This window comes from Topomyia yanbarensis, chromosome 3 (assembly GCF_030247195.1).
Source record: "Topomyia yanbarensis strain Yona2022 chromosome 3, ASM3024719v1, whole genome shotgun sequence".
Classification (NCBI taxonomy): domain Eukaryota; kingdom Metazoa; phylum Arthropoda; class Insecta; order Diptera; family Culicidae; genus Topomyia; species Topomyia yanbarensis.
In genome coordinates, this window is record NC_080672.1 from 310,728,248 (window position 1) to 310,752,332 (window position 24,085).

At 37.2% G+C, this 24,085-nt stretch overlaps 1 protein-coding gene across 1 annotated transcript in view; it reads right to left on the minus strand.

Moving 5' to 3' along the window:
- Nucleotides 1-833: 833 nt before the first annotated feature.
- The window catches only part of LOC131689579 (dual specificity protein phosphatase 18-like), a 28,689-nt gene continuing 5,437 nt past the window's right edge, over nt 834-24,085 (minus strand). Inside the window, exons 2-3 of the mRNA XM_058974772.1 lie at nt 1,943-2,189; nt 834-1,882 (exon numbers count right to left, since the gene is read on the minus strand). Coding sequence (XP_058830755.1) covers nt 1,553-1,882; nt 1,943-2,189 — 577 coding nt within the window. The 3' untranslated portion in view covers nt 834-1,552. The remainder of the gene's footprint in view (nt 1,883-1,942; nt 2,190-24,085) is intronic.

A 24,085-nucleotide genomic window follows, 5' to 3' on the forward strand; every position in this document is an offset into this window, starting at 1 on the left:
GAATTTATTTATTCAGAGCTGGTAAGATCGTTCATGTCATTTTTCAATGCTTGTCTACCTTTATAAATATTTTCCTTTTTGTAAATACATGCCAGAATCAAAAATATTTTTCATTCTGGAAGTGCGAATATATTGCAAATATTCAATTGATACGTCGATGTATTCGCGCGGGGCTTATTGTATATGAAAGCGGCCTCAGAATGTACGTGTAGGAACAGGCATTCTTGAAATGGGTCGTTGGATGTACAATAGAGCTATCGCCTTTCATTTCCAGGGCCAAATATCAATCGATGAAAACAAATATATCATTACATAGATGCAGACAAGTTTCTTCCATAAAAGCACTGCCGGATAGTGAAAAATGATTTGTATACACACACACATAACGGTATCCAGATGGATTACTAAAAAACACTGCTTTATTGCTCACTGGTCGGATAACGGTAAACGCACAGAAACACAAAAGAAGGGAAAAAATACTCAAACCTCGACGAGGCGGAGAATGCGCAAGATAACCTTGGTAGCGGATTAGCACTAGTTTTTTTTTAAAGTTACACTGCACGGACTAGAAAGATAACCAATTGGTCCGATCGTCACAGAACGAATGTACCAGTTATTTTATGTGAACATAAAACATGTTCCCATTTTTGGTATTAACATCTATTTGGCAGTTAAGACGGCTGCCGTATTCTGATAAGCTGAATTCGATTCGACAGACCCAACTAATTCAGGATATTTCTTCAAGAGGACAATAATTTCGGCAGAATATTACTTTGGATACAATTGGTTTTATTATAGTTTTAAATATTTATTTTTATTTTATACTAGCAAGACTACAAAATTTGAAACTAATAGCTAAATTCAAGTTAAACGATTCAATAGAACTCAAATACGATTGTGGTGTCGTTAACATAATTGGACCATCACATGCTAATATAGTCGATCTTCCGATTGTCCCGGAAAAATTGTAATGGTTTCATGTTAATATCTGCTGCTCCAAAAGTACGCTTTTATAAAAAGTATTAAAATATATTTCCACTGCTTAGCTACATCAGAATGAACTGAAATATTACAATTTTTCCAGTTCATAGTTAACAAGCATCAAATATAGAATTTATTTTCTATGATAATTGAATTCGATGATTGACTCGATCAATTGGAAGACCGAGTATAGTATTCTTAACCGAATTGTCTTAAACAATAATGAATCTAATAGGAAGCAATAGGTTCAAACCGAATCACCCCACTCGTGAGCTGAGAGTCATCCGATAAAGAAACGACGGGTATGTAGAGCCTGACGGGATTCCAGGGCTTCTCTCTAACAGAATCGACAGATGATAGTATGTATACATTGTAATCAATACTCGTGAGTAAATAACACTAACGTTTTGTATTAGCTTGAGGGTTGAATATTTGAACGATTTTGACGACTTAACCTACAGCTATCGATGTCAGTTTTTTCTTTAATTTTAAGTTTTTAGTAGCTTAAAGTAATAGATCATCTTACGAGTGATGGGAATACATTACGAACAATTGGGACAGTGAAACATGTCTAACGTCTTGCGAAATTCCGTCGGAACTTTTGGTACAATAGTTCCATCGTACGGAACTCCGGCTCGTAAATGTCTGGCAGCTCCTGGTCCAAGGCGTGGCAATACACCATCGACACCGATCGGGTTCCATTGAGTTTGAACTCGAAATCGGACAGTTGCTTAACGAAAGCGACGTTAGGCCGAATTTGGGGCCTTCGAGCTTTCACGTGGTTGTACGCATCCTTCAAACTCATCCGGTGATACTTGATCAGGTAGGCCAAACATAGCGATGCCGATCGGCTTACCCCGGCTACACAGTGAACCAAGGTGACACCGTTGCTTTGGGATTCCTAAAATAAGCGACAGGTTAGTGGGCGGAATTAAGCTCAGTCAGTGGCACTGAAGCTTACCTGCTCAATACGATCGGCTACTTGATGAAAATATTGCTCCAATTCGGCTTCTCGGTTGTCTTTTACCGGTACCCTCAGATATCCGGTCGTTTCATCACAGGGCAATGGAGTGTTGGGAAGTTCCGATTCAGTCGTTGCGTTGATCACTAGACTTACGCCGAGTTGTTTCATCATCGATACACTGGCTGCACTTCCACCGCACAGATAGAGGTTCTTCAGCAGCTTGGACTCCCCGCTGATGGAAAATCTGCGTTAAGTAAACAAGGAAATCCCACGTTAGTATGCGATTGAATGTTTCCAAAGTAGTTGCACTTTCTAATGGATAGAGTTAAATGAAATCTGTGGTAAAGTAATATGTTGTGGTTTTGAAAACTGAAATTGGATTTACGTGTATATAAACCGAAATATGCATTTTCATCGGTCACCCTAATGAACAATAATTTAGATATTTTCAGAAGAGTACACACCCAGATCAATAGTAAGCATCAAAGTCAAAACCCACTAATTACATCCCGTCGCTCCGAGAATGATCTGCACTCAACACGCGGTCTGTGTGTCTGTCTTCGGTACGTGTGCGAAAAATGTGTCAATATGATTGATCTCATGCCAAATGACCTCGCATTAGTGGTCCGTCTGTTGCTGAAACCGACCCGATCGGCCGCCTTTTCTTTATGGGGCGAATGAGGTAAAAATACTGTACAAGATGTAGTGCGTCTCCATCAGCGAAGAAGCTGTGGGCGCCATCAATACATCGCCGATTGTCCAAACAAAGCCATCCTCATTTCCCATCGCGTGAGTAGGTGCAAATTTGTCTACGGAAAATTCAGTGCCTGCAGGGGTATACTGGCGTGGCGGCTTTCATCGTCAAGACATATTGCTGGCTGACGATTGGTCGTTGGAATTCGCCAGTGCATTGATGAGTAATTTGGACCACTTCTCAGCGTTGCCATGCGAACGGTAGTGGGAAGTGTTTCAATGGATGACAGCTGCCCCGTTGCAAACTTCAAGCGTACGCGGGCCAGATGGGTTTGGTCGTATTCGGAGGGGGTACTAGCTTTTCTTCGATGTGTGGATAAACAATGAGTATTAATTTGCGATGAATGTTTCCATGTTGATAAATGTAAACAAAGTTTTTTTTTGCGAGTTCCCTTGGTCTCGGAACGTTGAACTATTAAGAAAAAGGCGAAGATATTTCACTCAATGAAAAAAAAACATTTTTCAAGGTTTCTGTATTGGTATCAACCGTTTTCCAACCAACTTCTAATATTTTATGACTAGAGTAGAAATAATTAAAGACTGAATGAAACTGTTTAAATCGCACAACAGAAATCTTCAGCATGACTGGGGAGCGCGTAACCCTGGAAAATGTTTCAACATAATGCGTGTTTACATTTTTTACGATTTTATCAGCTTACAAGATGAGCTGACTTTCCATCCAGTATTACATGTTAATTGATTTTTCATCGTTTGTTATTGTATTATTTTCGCTATGATTATCTTGTGGAACCAGGAACCTTTCGAAAAATGATAGTCACTGGTCAATAGCATGTTTACATTACGTTACTCTACATCCTAAACCAAGCGAGGAAGGAACCGAAAAATTCTAGAGCTTTTATTCAAAACGTCATATCAAAAATGAGAGACTCTATTTGTTTACTTTCCCTTTTGATTCCAGCGGCGTCACTATAGAACTTTTCACTTATTTTACAGTACAGATCGAGAGATAGATATAGGTTTTTAATACAGACACTTTATACACAGACTTGCGGAGACAAAAACAGTAAAACTAGCAACCATGAATGTAAACTGGCATCACAGAATATCCCATAAGATTTGCATGGGATTCTTCCTATTCTTCCCCTCACAAAACCTTCATGCTCGCTTGGCTGCACTTTTTGACAGTCCGTTTAGCTGTAATTTTTAACACTTCACTAGTATGTGTATAAAATGTCTGTAGTTTTGACTAGCATATTACTCAAAGAGTTGAGGATTAAATGTTAAAGCGACCGAATTACAAACAGAAGAGAAAGTAAGATGAGGTACGATATTGTATTACACAAGTATGACGTTGGTTGAACACTAACGCATCATTTGGGAGCTTTTCGTCCACAGTTCGAGAGCGAAAAAAACATATGCATTTCCGCTCCCAAAGATTCCTTTTTGGTGCACAGGCGCGCACAAAACACGTTTTATTCGGATCGCTGATACTCAGTTACTTTTTACGATCATGAAATGTGGTCGTTGAAAGAGACAGACTATCGAATGCTCGTTGATTTTGAGAGAAGAATTGTGTGCCCAATACTCAACGGCACAATTGAGCTATACTAAGTATCATTGGACAAGTACATCGGTATGATGATAACGCACGATAGACTCGACTGGACTGGGCTTACAGCACAAATACCGGAAGGGAGTCTAACTAAGGTTAGGAGCAGTGTTTCAAAAATCACTCCAATCAGCGTGCGTTTAAGAAACCTTAGTTTGACAAATCATTAAAATCCATGATTTCATCACTCATGGTTTTTTTGGCTCCTGAGGAGTGAAAACCGCAAAGGAGTGAAAACAGGTTACTAGATTATAATTGCAGCATACAGTTTAAAAGCCCGAGCTCAATTTAGATTTTCAATTTTCATTTTATCAAGCACAAAAGCAAAACAGATCCTTGGTACAGTTCATGGCGAAAGCTTCTTTTCGATAGACCTCGAAAGTCAGCATTTAATGGTTAGCGTACTAGGCTAGGCTTAGGCCATTACAGTAATAAATAGTACACCTGTTTTGCATCCTTCCACTATGCATTTGAACTTTCGGATTTCATCACTTCAGTAGAAACATTTTTACACCGGATTTGAGATATGTTTGCCCGTGATTATTGTTATAACAATTGTTATAACAATATATAAAATTAAATTGAAAACAAATGATTTGCTTCAATATTTACAGGGTGCGCCATCTGAATGTATCCTATTTCAACATTGAACAACTCCGCCATTTTCCAGCCTATTTTGACAGATAAACATAATTCTGAAACATCATTTAGTGCCATTTTAGCTATAAGTCCATTTACACCAAAAGAACGCGCTGAAATCGTAGCGCATTACATGGAAAACGATCGTTCAATAGTGAAAACTGTGCGTGCTTATCGTAAACATTCTGGCAGGCTCACTTCAGCCATTCCGGCGGAGTAAATAACCAAATTTGTGGAATTTGGGGGACACAGAACCCACACGTTATGCATCAAACACCACTGCACGACCAGAAAGTAACTGTTTGGGCCGGATTTTGCTCCAAAACAATCATCCGGTCCTTATTTTTTCAAAGAGGTAGAGACCATCGACAACGCACGCTTCTGTTGGATTTTGGCGCACTTTGCAAAAAAAGGTCTGAAGAACGTCTATTTTCAACAAGACATTAGCAGAGTTTGAAATTAAATTCGATCTATAAGCGGCGACAGAACAAGAATCACAAACCGGAGTGGACAGGAGGAGCCAAAACAAGGAGTGAAAATCTAAGAGTCAAAACCCACTTAGATTGCTTTGATTTTTTACTCACTCCCAGAAACGTGCATAACATTGATTGGTTTCCTCCGCTCCTTTGGAAACAGGCTCCTTGGTGTGAAATGTGTGGTTTATTTGAAACACTAGTTAGGAGACAATAGACTGGCGGCTCTAGATCGAACAACCTGTAAGTCGACTTTCGTAGCATTTCTACCAGTACATAGAGTGCCATTCGTACGGTAACTCTCGGAGCGATAAGTCGATCTTACCAGTCCGAGCAGTGAAATACTATAAAGAATAGTGCTGATTCTCTTCCAAGGTTATCTTGTGTATTATTTGAGATTTTGGATTTATTTTTTCTTTTTTGTGTGTGTGCGTTATTCTACCAGTAAAATAGTAGCAGTGTTTCGTTTATTGTGAGCTGCCTTGAAAAATGAGTTCCCTTGACAATGACGCGCCTCTAGGTGATGTAGATGTCGTAATAAAATTGACTCCCCAACTGAAATTGTATCCACCCTCTGGGTTATTTTCAATCTTTTTCGGGGCCAAAGATAATAAATGTTCGAATGCAGATTCGAGTTCTGACGGAGCGTTACTCAGCTGCTACAGAAATATAGAAAAAAGTTTCGGATAATGCTAAACAGTGTGAAGCAGGCAAATGATATTGCTGGCTGTGGACCCTTTACAAAGGAGTACAGAGTATAGGTACCAGCTAATCGGGTTGAATGTGACGAGGTCGTCACCGATTCGAGTTTGAAATGCGTGGATCTGCTGATACACGGGGTTGGATTGCATTTAGCATCAGTCGTTTAGCTGACGGGAAGAGGACATATTTCAACTCCGACTTTTACCGAATGAATTTCGCCGGGCCTGCTCTACCAAATTACCCTCTCTTCTCTATTCAACTTTTTGTGCCGCGGATTTTGAATTATACTAACTGCAAACCACTGGGACACATTCCCATTGTAGCAATAAGCTTCGTTGTGGGAAATGCAGTGGGAGTCATGTGGATGATTCCTGTGGAAGGGATGGTGAAAAATGTCTCAACCATTGCTAGAAAACCATTTTAGTGCTTAGATCTAGGGCGCGTTCCTAAAGAATTTATCGAGTGACTAGAGCTTGTTAAACTCATTTAACGATCTCTATAAGTAAGCTCCGTAAGTTCAAACCACCTCAATAATAATTTGATCTATCTCACCATCCAATACCTGACCTACATATCTATACAACCATCGAAACTGACTGTTACCCGCACATCAAAAGTTTTGTGACTTAATCTACTTTTGTAGTAGAGTGAGTAAGATGTTCGGATTTATGTATTTATTGCTTCTTGAATAAATAGACCATGAAGAAGGCCCAGAAAAGGAGTCGAAACGTTGGCGAAATAATCGACGCAATTATAATTTGATTGTGCCGTCGAGGCTCACCTTAGATTGCGTAATCACTAGTCGAAAACATCCCATCTTAAGCTCAATCATTTTTTCAACAAACCGAAAAATATTTTGTTTTACGATTTTGGAGGCAAGGCAACAATGGATCTTTTGTGTAATGTTAGGATTTATTTATACATTCATTGTGTAGGAAAAAAAATATTTTCAGTCACGCATACAAGCGTTTCAAGAGTAGACGTCCAACCTTTTCCACGGCGAACACGATAACTCTTGATAAAATTTTCTGATAAAGGGCGAACACGAAATTATTGCGACACATTCAACAGGGAATAACTTTTTTACCATTGGGTAAAAATCAACCACATTTTGCACACTTTCTCATTGATGTGTATTGTTTACATGCTGTCAAACTCGAAGTCGTGTTTTTCGATTCAACGAAAATGGAGGTGAACCAACGCGAGTCGAGAGAACAAATTCTTTCCAAACACCTGGAATTTCCTGACCTGTCGCACCGGCAGTTGGGAAAAATGTTGAACATTCTCCATTCAACCGTCTCCAGAGTGTTGAAGCGGTTCCAGGAGCGGTTGACGTTGGACCACGGCAAAGGAGCTGGAAGAAAACCGGGACCGGAGAACAAAAAGATGGAGGGAAAGGTGAAGCGGATGATTAAAGCAAATCCCAACGTCTCAAGCCGTGATTTGGCTAAAAAGATCGGCATGTCGCAGAGCTACGTCCAGAATGCAAAGAAGAGAGCTGGACTACATACATATAAGGTACAGAACTTCCCAAACCGCGATGAATGGCAACAATTGACGGCTAAAACTCGGGCACGGAAGCTCTACGAGAAGATGCTGACAAAATATGGCTGCTGTGTGATGGACGACGAAACGTATATAAAAGCCGATTTTAAGCAAATTCCGGGGTTGGAGTTTTTCACCGGCAAGAACAAGTTCTATGTGGACGACAAATTTAAGAAGAGGAAAATGTCGAAGTTCGCCTCCAAATATCTCATTTGGCAGGCCATCTGCTCTTGCGGACTGAGGAGTGAACCTTTCGTGACAAAGGGCACAGTAAATGGCGAGATCTACAAATCTGAGTGCCTCGAGAAGCGCCTTTTGCCGTTCTTGCAGCAGCACGACGAAGCTCCGCTATTTTGGCCAGATTTGGCATCATGCCAATATTCTAAAAGTGTCCTGGAATGGTATGAGGCCAATTCTGTCCATTTTGTTCCAAAGGACATGAATCCGCCAAACTGTCCGGAGTTGCGCCCGGTGGAGCAGTACTGAGAAACTGGTACCGGATGACACTGTAAAGACTTTGATGGAGGGCATGAAGCGAAAATGCGTTCAATTTTACACTCAAGGCTCCATCGATTAACTTTTCTTTTGATTTTTGAAGTAAATATATGTATAAAACTACCCTAAAATTTTGGTTTGATTTTAAACATTATAAGAAAATTGGCATGACATTTTGGGTGTCGCAATAATTTCGTGTTCGCCCTTTACACGAAATTCAATATGATTTGTAAAGCTTAGACTTGTAGTTACTCGTTGAACCTAAACAAATAAAAATAAGTTCACGTTTCAGAAAATGGCTTCAAGAAAACCGAAAAATCATATATTTTAATTCAAGAAAAAAAAATTATTCTGTTTTCTGCGGCTCATCGCAGGTCATATATATTGGGAATTATCATACAAAATCGAGTAAATACGTTGATTACTCAGTTTCGAGAAAAAAGCTATTAAAGTTGCCGATAGATTGAAGTCTGCGTGTGTAACAGCAAATACGTACGACGAATGCATGGCTGTTTTACACAAAAGAAGTTCAGTAGCCTAGAGGCTCAATACTAACAATTAGGCTAATAAAGATGAGTTCACAGCAGATGGATTTACTGAGCACACGATTTATTAGGGAATTCAACCCGCCTGCATCATGCAACAAACCGAAGAATATACTTAAATATTTGTTCATGCAGCAACCATTATATTTATTTCGGATAGTTAAAACCCGATTTCGAAAAGATTCAACCGAAGATGGGGCTTATGTTCCAAACATTACCCGCCCATCCCTTTGCACATGCGAATATTGCAAAAGCACTTTTATGATTTATTGCTGAATAAGCTTTCGACCCATTTTTCATTCCATATGCTAAGAAAATCAGTAGCATCCAGTCATACATCGAGTGAAAATAGGTGCCGTCGTTTTTACTTCACTTCTGATTTCATTTTACACTTGGCTCTGGTCCGTGTATAAAAAAATGCTCTTCAAAAGGCACAGCTGATGGTAAAATGGATGTCGAATAATATTTATTCATCAAAGACTCCGACTGCCAGTAAGAAAATCATGCACATTGAACTCGGTCGGACTATACCTGATCTTTTTTAAGATCGAAGAAAACCTATTTGGCGGGTTTCCATATTTTTCGAAAAAAATGACAGAAATATTTAGACGCGAAAAATATCCTGAAACTTGGCCCGGTAAGCTTAGAATTGTGATATTCTGTCTGAAGAAAGGAAATTACGTTGCTGGCGACCAGTTTTTGTGAAGTACTATCGCGTGTACATACCTGCTCACAAAGTTGAAATTAACGGTGCTGTCGTCGATTAGAGTTTATCGTGCGTAGGAACATGTGGTTTGTTGTTTCAATGACCTCTTACAATCGCACTGAACGTGGCTAAATCGTGTGTTTCTTCAAACTCGTATCGGCTGATCTTTGGTGAGAGTTATTTGTATTTATTTACGTTTATTTCGACAAGGATCGTTTGCCGACTGTTTTGTACCACGCGTCATGCATGGCAGCATCGCAATAAATATAAGCAAATGGGCAATTGAAGCAATATAACTTAGAGTGACAATTGTGCAGGGAATCATGAGGATAACGCTTGAATTGGGATTGCTGAAAAGTATTCCTATTATGGGGGTAGTCCACATGATCTTTAGTCATGGCTCGTCCAATGAATGAGAAGCGTTCTTCTCAATATGCTATATTTTTTTTCTCCCCAATGATTCTCTATGCACTCTTTTGTAGAAATACCAAAAAGAGTTACGCCACTCACCACGACAAATGATTATGATCTCTTGACTTAGAAAGAGTGTGACTCTGGCGATTCTCATGTTGGAACATCTTTTCTTTCCCCTAAAAACTATAGACAGATGAGATTCCTTGAAAAGGCAAAATTTTCTCTTTGAGAGGTTGCTAAATATAACAGCTTGAGGAAGCTCTGAAAGTCGAAACAAACTACTCCTGGTCTTAGAAATATGGCATTTCCAACTGTTTCAGGAACACCAACATCACATGTAACATTTCAACCAGATATTCTACTTAGTGCAAGACTGATTGCGGCTAGATTGGGCACAGGAAGTTTTGTGGTATTACAGAATTCCTCCCAGTACCGAACTAATCTTTTCCAGTTCAACAATATATTTATGTAGCTGGGAATGAAATATTTATCATGATTTATTTTCTAACTTATTTTATAAATCAGGCCAAGATTTCAGTTCCCCTCTACAGCTGGCTTAGTGATAGGAACAAGCTGAGGAATTCCACGAAGATCTGTCCAAAAATCTCTGAAATCGTGATCGACCATCTTAGATTCCTATGAAATTTTACAGGTTTTACCGGCATGGAAGACTAAACATTTTCCAGAGTCGATAAGATTATTTTGACTCAAGCGCAATTTTTTAAATAGACGTAGACGTTTCTACGTGCAATACTTTCAATTTTTTTATTCGATTACTCCATTTTATACAGAAAACTATCTGAGAGCGAGTTACAGGAAATTAATAGTTGTCAATTAATGTCATTTTTCACAATAACAAAAATTCATGTTAAAAATTCAAATTGCAAAAAACCCATTTTTCTAATTTTTTGAATATTGTCAACAAAAACTTAAAAAGAAAAGAAACATTTTGAACGCGATGATGGAGAACTTATCAGTAAAAAAGTTTTTCTAACAATAACTTTATACATGTTTTTAAATCTCATACTAATTGACATACAAAACTGTTATTTGATTACAGAATATAGTTCTTAGTATCATTTTAAATCAAAATGCATTTAACAAATATCTCCCAAAATGCGATAGTTTTCGAGATATTTGGAACTTTTCTCCAACACAAACAATCATTTCGTGAAAAATTTTAAATTTTTTAAAGTTTTTCGCGTTTCCCCACCATAAAATGTCAAAAAACTAATGTTTTTCGTTTTAAAGACATAAAAGAAGCTTTCAGTGTATTTCGATCATGGAGAAGCTTTCAATGAAAAAGTTTTCTTAACAACAACTCTTGAAAAAAATTTATAATTCATACTATTTGCAGTCAAAAGTACAATTTTATTTTTAACTAATGCCAAAATTAATTAAAGTGAGCTGGATGAAAACCCATATGAGTGTGAGGAGAAAGTAAATAAATTAATAAATAAAATTTGAACTGGTATTTGTAAAGGACTCCTTAATACATCCACAGGCTGAAGCAATTTAACATTATAACTATCTTGTTTGAGATATGGCATATTGCGTGAATTGCGTGGAATCGACATTTTTTAGTTTGGTTGGGAGTTTTGAACCATCACAAAAAGAAGGGAAAATGAAATAAATTGCTGTGGTTTATTTTTATTGGGGCTATAGACGATAAATTTTATATTATTTCTAAACTAAAAATGAGTTACAAATGTGATCTAATTCGTAATGAATAGGTGACAATATGATTCGCGCCAAACCACTTGAGTTCGTGGTTGCGGCACGGGGCGACTGAAATTGTGGTAGAATCCTGTTCTTCGCATTAAATTGCTAATGAGAAACTGACGTCATGACAGTAGAAATATTTAACAGGAGTTATATTTTTATAATTTATTTTTATTGGTTAATTTAGGTACATCTAAGTTAAAAATTTAAAAAAAATTGAGGTTAGTCCAAAAAATAGCAATAAACCCGGAGGTTGAATATTTTGTAATCCATAATTTTTCTTAGAATATTATTTTATTCATTAGCATATCCATTACAAGAAAGCAAAATTATATGAAGTAATGAAACATGATTTAACAACTCTTGAATTGTAACTTTGCTGCACCCTTTCAATAACTTGTCTCGAAAATATTGGCAATCTCCCAATATAGCCACAATCTAAAATAGTCTTTGTGGTATGCAATTATAACGAAATAAAAATTCACAACCTTTTAATTTTGATTTTTGGCCACGAAATTCAAATTACTACCCTGTGAACTGGGTGACTCACCGTATTTTCAGCGTTTCAGTTGTACTTTCTCAATCAACTGTGCATCTTTCAAGTGTTTTAGAGGAAGTACAAAGCTTTGTACACTCACGCGAACGCCGGAAGGTTAAAATCGTCCACCAAATCATTTTCATTAAAATGCGCATTTGTTCTACTTCAAATGACACATGTAAACATTCCGCGTGAAATTTCGAATAAAGAGAAATTACTGCACTAATGCGCAAAAAAAACACAATAGCTTTGAGACTACAATTAATTATAACCAACTCAACGGTTTCGGATGAATATATTTAACACTTTAATGATTCAAAGAAAGTGGAAATAATTTTACTCATAGTCGCAAGATCAGAAAGAAGCACAATGATAAAAAGGATGTTGCGATAATTTACGAACTTGTTTGACTTTTCCCGGCTCGTTAATGAAGCCATTCGGTGGGTGAAATTTGAAATATTTCCCACTGCGTCATTTGTGTAGAAATAGCTAATTTCAGGTACCAAATTTTTTCACGTCTTCGGCTAGGTAAAGAACTAATTACAGATCCAATGCTAATTTTATCTCTCGAGTCTCGTTAGATTACAAGGGGACTGCGCACCTGAGAAAGCAAGGTGCACAGCAGCCGGTGAGGCCTGAAGCTCGCAAATGATGTGGAATGTTTTAAATTTTTTTTACGTCGCATATATTCAGGTAAATATATCGGCTCCGTCCGAGGCATTCGCATTTAGGTTGAAGTAATCTAAACAGTAAACACTACTGGCTAATGTTTGCTATGAAATCCGAATGAGACCGGATGCCATAAGTGCATAACGAATAAATTAGCTTTTGATTGAGTGTGCTTCTCACCAAATATTCGTAAAGGAAAATTTGCATATTGTGTGCTTATTGGTGAGGATACAACGCCTACAATCGATGATTTGCATATGTAATACCTAGTATTAATATTTTCGCTTCGGGAACGTTACGATAACTGGAGTGAAAAATGTGAAACTAATGGCTTGAACAGAGAGAGCAGGCGCTGTTCTAACCTATGATGGGAAACAAATTAGGATAACAATGGTTTCAACACCCTACGATAACCAATTTCATAGCTGTATGAAGACCCATTTTATTCATTTTATTTTAGTTCAAAAGCAACATACTTTATCGAATCACCATGTTTGCTTCCAGGCACTTTTCCGTTGGAACATAAACAATTTTGCAACTTTATTTCAAAAATCACTTCTCTTCCACAGGATTCCTATACGGGGTCCAACATCGCGTGCGCTGTCAAGCGGCAACCTCGAGTGCATTCCCTGGTTCTGAATCATTTGCAGTTTACCGGTGCGCAAAGGAATTTTGTTATTCAACATTTCACTCTGTTGGATTTTGACGGGTTCCATACTGCTTCTACCACCCATAGTCCCGACCCGGTGAAAATGGAACCCGACGTGACGTGGTCAATTATTTGCGGCATGTGCGGCGGTTGCGGATTATTGGAACTATATCAAGTGAAACGGCTCAGCTCGGCTAATTGGTGGGTGGATTTCTTATTGCGCGCCGTAATTTGCATAGCGAGCAGCGAAATATTAATTTAATTTTATATCGGTATGAGGAAGTAGGTATACTATTATTTTTTTACCAAAAAGCCAGCTAATATCAAGTATCATGACAAACCAAACGTCAAATTTTGAACAGGTGATTTAATATTTCTATCCTTCGACCACATGTATCGGTACGATTCAAAGTTTGGCTTCATCCAAAAAACGAACATCTTCACCACATAACACAATGTTTCTTCTCATGACAAGCATAACCACGGGTAGGCACACCAAAAGAATGCAACGCCAAGAAGAAAATGTTTACGCCCACATATATGTCTCGTCGTAAATAGCAACAGCCTGTCACCACTGACAGCCAGACATGTCACCGCCGAAATCTTACGTAAAACAATGGTATGTACTCACCCCTCACCAACTACTCGTACACACCCAGATACTGAAGTCTGTCAGTGTAAGAGCTGCCTAGGATGTAAATTTCAGCGAATCAAACATTCACAACGATATTTCCTTCAAATTGCGGGGATCGTACCAACGTGCGAATTAAAAATACGTTAACTTCAGAATATTTTCTGAAATACAAAGCAAAAGATTTAGTCACTGAGTTTTAATGATATTTCATTTTTTTTATTTGGTTCCTGCATTTAATCATAAAGAAAGAAACTATGTCGTTGCTTATTGGAATTTTATTATTATTTGAATTCTCGAAAAACAATTACATATAGGTTTTGTAGTGCAATACTGAATGCGATAGCATTGATTGTTCATATGGGTGTACCCTAGAGTGGTCCAAAGTTGTATGAAAAAAGCGCAAAGTGCTAAATTTTAAACCTTGCACTTGAAAGTGATAGTTTGGGTGGCCAATAAGCTTCCCTGAAAATTTCAGCTTATTTGGTACACTGGAAGTGGTTCCGCAAACGGCTCATAGTTTGTATGGAAAATTTGACTAAATGTATGGAGAAACGCATCAGTTTCACATTTTCAGCTCTAGGCGGCACTGCCATCGATGAATGTATCTCGTGAGAAAAATTAAGAATCCTATTGTAACAAGAAATCGACTCGTGAAGACTGAAAGTCAATCGGATAAAATCAGACAAAGTAATAGGCGCGCAAAGTTGAGGGTGTCATATGCTGTAGTTGGGGTGGCTCTGTCGAAAGTGAAAAAAGCTGCTGTTGATCTAATATTAAAGAAAGGTTTTTCACATTGGTTTTTGTCTATGACTGATCAAATCAATTAATACCAATTCAAGGTGCTTTCCAACGTTTGTGTAGCGGAATACTTCTTTTCAAGGTTAGTCACTCAAGTAGATGTAAAAAGATATAATGCTATAACTAGTTCAAATTTTGGCCGAAGTGCGACCTACACCAACAATGCAGAATTGCTAAACACTTTTTGAGCCTTACTGGTGCATTCAAAATTGTTAAGTTTTAAGAAACAATTACAAAATAATACTGTCAATGTGTACTATCATCTAGACTAAAATAGTAAACCAAACATGCACACAAATTTCACTTTTCGTGAAAAAATTTCAATATTTCTAAGATAATAAGATAATCTAAATTGCCTTATTTGATTAAGGGAACGAAACTTTTCAAATCATCCCAAAAATATTTATTTTTCTTATGTCATTGATAGCCGTATCACCTGAGAGTATTATCGCAAAGTATCAAAGCTTAACTTCGAATATTTTCGAAGATAAATATAGTAGAACCGATTTGCACGGAGTTGCGTAGGGTCAAGACGTAAAATTTAACGGGTATTTAAAGATTTTAAAATCAGTGTAAATGATTGCAAGAGAAACTGATTAACTCGAGTACACACTTTGTTGTAAAAGTTTAACTACACTACTGCTTTAACCACCGAAATCAATAAATAAAAATTAAAAAAATAATCCATTAATTGTTAAAAATCGGGGGTTTTGTTGTTACAATGGTGGCTTTAATGCTTAACTTTGACAATTTGTTAACTTTTTATGGTTCATGCATTTAATGGTCCATGCATGTCTGCTAACTAGTGGTGTCTCAGATGATTTCACAGTCAAAATCTTCCGTCGAGAGGAATTTTGGGCGATCGTCTTTAGAACTGTCATTTTGTATTTTTCCTAGATCAAAACTATATTGAAATATATACATTAAATATTGAATGCAACTCTCTTTATATCCCATTTATAATTAGTAATACGAGAATAACAAAAAATAAAAGTCTACGTAGACTTTTTCAAAGACCCCCCCCCCCTCGTAGACAAACGTAGACTTTTGCTAGACACCCCCCCCCCCCCGTCCCCCTATGAGTCTACGTGATTTCTGAACGGCCCCTAAACTATCTTATTTCAGTATGGGGGCGTGCCAGTATATCAAATCTAAAAAAAGCTACAAACTACAACTCTTGCACATCTCTAAAATAGGTTAAATACTCTTGTTCAAAATCAGTCTATTTTGAATTAAGGTATGAATGAAGCACATCAACCCCTTCATGTCCATATTGCATGTAAACAACAACGTTTTTAAACTGCTAAAACTTTTCATTTAGGCATAATTTATTCACAAAAACAAGGAAGACCAGTAACTGAGACTATTAGAACTTACTGAACTGAAGTTATTGCTATTAGTCTTAACTGAAGTTATTGCTATTAGTCTGATATAACTCTGCTGAAGCAGTTACGCCAGAGATATTGACAGTTGGCGTTGATAAATGAAATTTTGATATATCTTCATTATTTTCCATTACTATTGAAAACTGCTAAAACGTATGTTCGACTATTTTTTCCTTGCATATAGAATATTGAAAATTTTCTAGGAGAATTGTGTTGAGCACCGGAAGGTAAATATTGAGCAGCTTCCAGCACTGCGAAAGAAGCATCTTTCCAAGTGTGTTTTTCGTGTTTCTTGAACTGTATGAACGCTAGAAAAAAGTTAGGCATGTAAGAGTTAACTTAAATTAATTCTTCATGCATGCAAGATGTAATTGTCCAGGAAGAAAATATATAACCTTGAAGAACAGCTCATGAAAGAAAGAATGATGCATTTTATTATTCATTCAACGAATATACGAATATTGCTGGTTCAATATTGATTATCTCCCATATTCTTAAGCACAATGATTGTATTCTCGAGGCCATCACAAATAGAACTACGGAAACTCTTTGATATGAGAGAGAGAGTTTAACCCTGTACTGTGACGAGTTACCGAAACGAAAAAGGTATCGTCACAAACGTAGAATCTGTAGTCTAATGTTGATCCTGTACACAACACTGCCAGTTTCCATAGGATCCAAAACTTAATGTTCATTATTTTGCTTTTTTTAATATTTGGATGCAACTGTACTGGTAATACATCTAAGAGGCTTGAAATGTCCTTGTACCAAAACTGTGAAACTTAAGGGGGAGGTGGGTAAGGGTTCCAACGTAAAAAAATCAGTTTTTTGTCAAATTTTTGAAGAAAGATGGATGAAGCGAATTGATTGAAACCTTTGTACATTATACTACATCATTTCAATAACATTCTGTAAATTTTTCATGCAAAAATATCAACCAGCGACTCGGTGACGAAGTTTTTTGCACGGTGTGTATAATAGAACAATATTATGACAAAAAATAAGCATCGCTGAATTGTTCATTATTGGATGAAAGAAACTTTTACCTTTAATTTAAAACTAATTCGGAAATAATACACCGAGGGATCAAGAACAATTTTTTTTTAGTTCAAATTTAAATGTCATGATTCATGAGACATACTATATTAGGCTGTCCCAAAAAAATCGATGTGCGAAAAGTCATGGTGCACAACCCTATAATGAAAGATAAGCATATTTTAAGCACTTTTGTAGAACAAATCAAGTTTCTAAAAAAATCATCTAGAGGTTCCATAAATGCGATTTATGAAAAATGGCCATTTTTGAGTAAAATTGTCGTATATAAGCGGTTTTCGTAATTTTTTCGAAGTCCGATTATTTTTTAAACATTTTTTTTTATTTTTCTGTGGACCTTGGAGAATAAATTCCATTTAAAAGTTTTTCACAAAAAGTGCTTATATCAATGATAGAACAACACGTTCAATGATCAATGATTAAACAAAGCGAAAACAATATTTTTTAGTCAATTATGAAGAAAATCATCACAAATCAATATTTTTTTTTCATTAAACCAAAGGCATGTATTAGAAAATACTATTCATTACAAAAGCTTTCGTGAATAAATATTGTGAAAATTCGGTCGGGAGGCTGAGATATAGCATTTTTAGTAAATGCTTTCAAACCATGAAACTTTGTCACATTTTTTTTAATTGATCAATATCTCAACCTTAACTTGACCAGTGTAGGCATTGTGGGTGTCAAATAAAAAGGATTTCTCTCTATCTTACAATTTTTTCCATATGTGGAATTTCCCATCTTATTCTAAAGTAGTTATTGAGATATTTATGGAATTGTGCATGATCAACAACTTTTTCGAATAAGAAATGATAACTTAAATGATGCTATAACCAGTATAACATTCACGATTGATTAGATTTATTTATTAATGTAAATGTATGATAAGTCTTGTAATAAAACACTTCAATATAATTTTAGGAACGTGTCCACTGAAAGACAGACAGAGCAAGAATGACCGGAACGGTGAGAATGAAGAAACTTCAGCTCTAGTATTTCCATAGAGGATCGCCTTGAGGAGATCTGATTTTTCCAGCAGTTGTTGTTCTTTTCTTGCACTTTAATTTGTTTATAAAGTGGTTTGCCCGTTTAACAGTTATCGCCATTGGAAAAAGAGCTATTTTCAATCAAAAAACGTGAATATCTCCACACATACTAGCAATAGCAAGTTTCCGTCTTCGGCAAAGTAATGCAGTTTAATAGTCCAAATAATGTTCTAGAACATTTTTATACTGGAAAAAATCTAGAAGAAAACCTATGAGGAAAAAACTAATTTTAAGGGGCCTTTAACCAATAATGCCCCATATCTCTAAATACTTAAAAGATAGTGAGTTGAAATCTTCAAGTAAAATGTTTGTGACGAGTTTCTCTACAACTTTGCTGAAAGAAGTATTTGTCTATCTGAATCATTGACGAAAAAAAAATTCGTAACTCACTATTAGGGGGATTAATCATCAAGCCGATAAGACAGAAAGAAGGGGAGTTCTACTCCAAGAAACTTTCTTGAAAACACCATTATGCTAAAATCAACCGCTTTGACGCAATCTAAAAAAACCCTTTTTTGCTCTTTGGGATCACTGTGCGTTCCGGTCATTCTTTCTCTTTCTGTGTTCCAGTGGACACGTTCCTAAAAACCACTGAAAAAGGAAAAAAACAAAGACTCACGTCAAAACAAGGAATATATACTCAAATTGAAACCATTTTATATGTTGTCGAATACATATGGCATGATTTATTATTTTGGCCCCTTCTTCTTTTGGCGATAGTTCGCCAAATTGAATTGAAACAATAAAAATGTTCATCGACCCTCGGTGGATTATTTTCAAACAAGTCTTAAATTAAAGGTAAAAAGATCTGCTATCGAATAGAGAAAGATTATGCGATGCTTATTTTTTTGTAATAAGGTCATTTTATATACACACCGTGTTTTGTGGAACGTCTTTGGAAAAAATACGATTTGCGGTGTTCACTGCCATTCAAACTACTTGACCGATTTATTTTAAATTTAGCATACACATTCTGCGTAAAAATACCTAACCACTACGTTGAATTTTCGGGACAGTTTTTCAATTAAGGGGTTTTTTACACATAAAATGGCGAAACTTTTCTTGAAAAACAGCGATTCCGCCATTTTATTAGTAAAAAAATACCTTCAATTGAAAAATTACCGCAACAACTCAACGTAGGGGTTAGGCATTTTTACATAGAATTTGTATGCAAAGCTTGAAATAAATCGGTCAAGTAGTTTTTGAGTGTGGCAGTTAACACCGAAAATCGTGTTTTTCCAGAGACGTTCCACATCACCAAGTCGCCTGTACATATTTTTGCATGAAAAAATTGCAGAATATTATTGAAAAGTAGTATAATGTACAAAAGTTTCGATCAATTCGCTTCACCCATCTTTCTAAAAAAATTGACAAAAAAAAACTGATATTTTTTTCAGTGAAGCCCTTTACCACCCCTAAAATGAAGAAATATTTTCTTCATCTTGTTTACAGAAAAAATAGAAAAAACTCTACACTTGCAAGGGTTAAATATCTCGTACTGTATTTTTCATTTTGGAGTCTCTCGCACAAATTATGCGAAGGTATAATATAGCAAAGCGTCTTTTTTCTAATCTGCAAAGCCAAGCGAAATGTCTATAATAACGAAAGTCTTGCGATTATTTTTATGAATTATGCCTAACGTCCATTATTCCTAACCTACTTATGCCTAACGTATTTATGCCAAACGTCGCGCACCCGCTCCAAAAAACGAAAACACTATCTGGCGCTAGCTTAGTCCTGTCACTAAGTTAGTTTCGGATTCTGATGAGACGAAGTTGAAACGCAAACTCCACAACAAATTTATTTTTTACCGCTCTTATTTTGTTGCAAATAAGTTGTAGTCTTCATTTTGTTATTTCCAAAGTTGCACATAATTTGTCGTATGCAATTTTAAATGTTCGTTGTTTTGATGGCATTGTAAAGGGTGACGTATCCGCCAGGTGACGCCAATCGTGTTGACATTGCTTTGGACTGAGCAGACTAATTTCTATGTTTATTTGTACCAACTAGGGAATTAATCCACGGGGCATTAGGTGTACGTGGAGAGGACGCATGGTCTTGTCTGAGTGAAGTGATGACTTCAGTCATGTATGAGGGTTGAGAATTGACCATTCGCGAGAGGGATCGAAGGTCAGTTATCGATTTTCTTCAGTCATATCAGTACGAAAAAATCTTTTTATATCCCTGTCGCGAAAACGGGCGATATTTTTATTTTAACCTTAGGGTCATTCGCCTCTTTGTCGGGTTAGAGAAATCTCTTTAGAAAAATCTCTAACCCCATGTGCGGGGGTTGGGAATTGAACCTAGGTGAGCTGCGTACAAGGCAATAGATTTATCAACTACGCTATCTCCACCCCCTACGGTCGATATTGTTTAGTTGTGGCCCCAAATCGTTTCGGCTCCTGTTTTTTTTCTATTTGAGATTTTTTGTTACTTTACCTTTTGCAGGTGTTGGAATAATGTCTGAATCAACTTTATTCTATATCTACATTCAGAATTGAAGTGATGTCAACTATTTCATATTTTTATACTTCTTTTGTATTCACTTGGCATAACCGGTAGTGATCATAACAGTAAATTAATCGCGCGCGGAAGTGATTGCTTAGAATCGGAACTCTATTTTTTGCTTAGAATCGGCATTCTGTTATACTAATGCCACACAAATAAATCAGTTCCATTCATACATTTTCATACTATTTTTGTAGTTTAATATTAATAAATATCTATATTTTAATCCAGGAGAGATCTGGTAACACTGCTCCAGACAACGGTTCAACTTTTCGGCTCCGTAATATTTTTGTTTTTTACCGGTTGATTTCGCGTCTTCGGTGTCCGATTCTGTTTCGAGTGCTCGGGTCGCGTCCGTGTTACGTGTAGGAAGTGAAGTTAGAACACTCCGATTCCGTAATTGAGGAAAATACAATTTTCCAGCATCTGTTTTTGACGGTGAATTCGATCACGTCGGCTTGTCAAAAGGCGTAGTGATTTTCGTTTATGTGTTGGTGTAAAAATAGTTTAGGCGACCTACACAATCAAAGGGAGTATCCTTTTATTCCATTTCATCTTATAGTATGGGCGCTCGAAAAAGTCACAAGTGCTTCCAGCCGGGTTTGCCCTCGATTCAATTTTTGTGTATTATTCCTATCGCGTAGTGACTGTAAAAATGAAATCTCCACCAAAATTACAGTATCTCAAAAGCGGAGATTGGTATTTTTGTTTTTTTTTTAAACCAAATTATCTGTGCGCACAATCAAATCTTGAAAGTGAAATATCTGTATAAGTACAGGTTATTGCGTATTTTGGCAACCAGTATAGCGGTGAACGGATCAGATGTGATCACTGTCTATACTTACAGAGTAACGTTCAATCACACGGTACGTCGGTTTCAGTTAGCGGAACAGAGCACCAACGAGGCAACGGTGCCTCGGGATGATTGGAATGCACTTCCTGTGTGCGTACACCGAAACGTTGTGTTGTTTTTTGTTCTGTTTGAATGTCTGCATGGGACCTGCATGTAATTCATTTTGTCGTCCCGTTGATGTAATGTACCGTTGACGAAGGAGTGACGGATCGTGCGAATCGCAATTAATGTTGATCAATGACGAGTGAGGCGTTTGAAGTTTCCATTATACTCACACACGTAGACGTTTCTTCTGCGGTAGATTTTATTCATTGGACATGTTCGGTCGGTGCACTCATTGAGTGCCTGCTGGAGGTGTATGCGTGATGATGTTTGGAATCATGGCGTAGTGGATGAGACGGGGACGGATTAGGGATGTGCATTGTAGTGATATTGACGCATTGAAAGTATTCCATCAATACGTCAAAATATTGAACGTGTATCGCCCGCTGATGATCAACAACGTGTTTGTGATCAAAAGGTGTAATTTGATGTGAGGGTGGTTGATATGATTGTGCGTAGAGCGACAGTGCTCCTGATGTGGTATGATGAGCCGGCGTGGCTGGAATTAACATTGAATGTTGCTACACAGGACAGATTGACCGTGGCTGTCTGTATATTTGTCCAATGAACGTGCTTGGTATCACCAAGAGCCTGTGTAATTGTTGTGTTTGGGTTTGCTTTTCTAATCTTCCGGCTATCATATCACATGATTTGGTGTTCTGGGGCGCACTGGAATTCCGTGAATCCTTTTTTTCATTGGATTGTCTGCTCTAATTATGTCACCAGGGGAGCGTTCATGGGTGATGTTGCGGGTTGTTGGTCGATCGTATTTGGGGGGGGGGGGTGGTATTAACTAACATGGATTACCAAGATGAAAACTACACACTTCTTGAGGCTTTTTTTTCGGGGTGACCTGTCTACGGTGAGCGACTCCCATTGTATACTTTCTCTCCATCAACTCTGCGTAGTTTGGTAGTCAAAACCACCGTCTTTCTATCTGTATTGTAAAATAAGTTAAAAGTGCTATAATGATGCCGTAAATATCGAAAGAGGGAGTTGCCAGGGGGGGGGCACTCATTGTGGATGTGTCGTTTTCAATAAGGGCTCTAGACTTACTTTTTCTGCCGAATCTCTACTTGGGGAGGGTGATGCAGGAAAAAACTTGTTTTGGTATGTGTTAATCTCTTCTTCATTTTTTGTATTTTCTAAATTTAAAGTTTTTATAGTTGTTTATAATAATATATTGGTTATATTTGGTCTATAATAATATATTAATATATTAGTTATATTTGGTCTTCTTGTCGACCATTCTTCCTTCTATTTCTAGTAGTTAGCAAAATATAAGGCGCGCCTGTTGTCGGTTGTATGTTCGACATACAAGATCGGTCGTTTCAGATACCTAGGTGGTGCTGATCGTATGCCGCTCAAAAATCACTCACAAGAAAACGCGCGCGAATATTAATTGCATAAGAGTCGGTATCTCACTAAATCGTTCGTGGTGTAAAGAAACATTACATAGCTGTCGTTGTATTGCTTATAATAATATCAGTCTATACTTCGAAATATTCCATTACAACACTATAACCGCGTCTTTTTCGGCAAATGTCTCGAGGAAGTAAAAGTAAAAATAATCACTTCACGTTATTTTGTATTGTTCTTTGGATGTCGTGTTTTGCCGGAATACAGAAACAAGGGATAATAAAATCGTTCACAAGTCGTTTGATTCAATTTAATATAAGTAACACTCCCGACAGTCGTGTGTCCGGAGCTGACGTTACATTTTTACATTGCCGAATTAATTCAACAAACGATAAATCTTTCATATATTCTCGGCAACCGGTTGCCCAGAACAATAAACACATGATAATACTTCTTAAACTTGCATAAATCGCATCACTTATCAAGGTGAATCCAGATTTGTGTAACTCTTTTCCCCTTCCCACTAACAAAAACTCCTTCCCGTGGCAAACGTGGAGATGCAGAGGTATACACGGTCTCCATAACAACGTTTGTTACACTAACATTCCTTTCCTTTCCCGATGACTGTAAGGACGTGGCCGGCGCCGTTATTGTCCTTTCAAAGTATAGAACTCTCGAAACGTGCACATTGAGAATGGATAGTTACTCCCAGGCTCCATTCGTTGATTCTCTGTGCAATTTTGCTTGTTCTGGACAATCACGGAGTAGCAACTACGAATTGTACGGTCATCATGCTCATGCTCATGCTCATGCTCATGCTCATGCTCAATAAATATCTATATTTTAATCCACCTAGTGGTGCAATTGTGCCTTTCTCATTTATCCAAACTATGATTTCTTAGCTATTTTTTTTTGTTAACGACTTAAAGTGAGTCAATCTTTTCCTTTTTATATTGTGCGTTGCAGAAGACAAAAGGTTTAA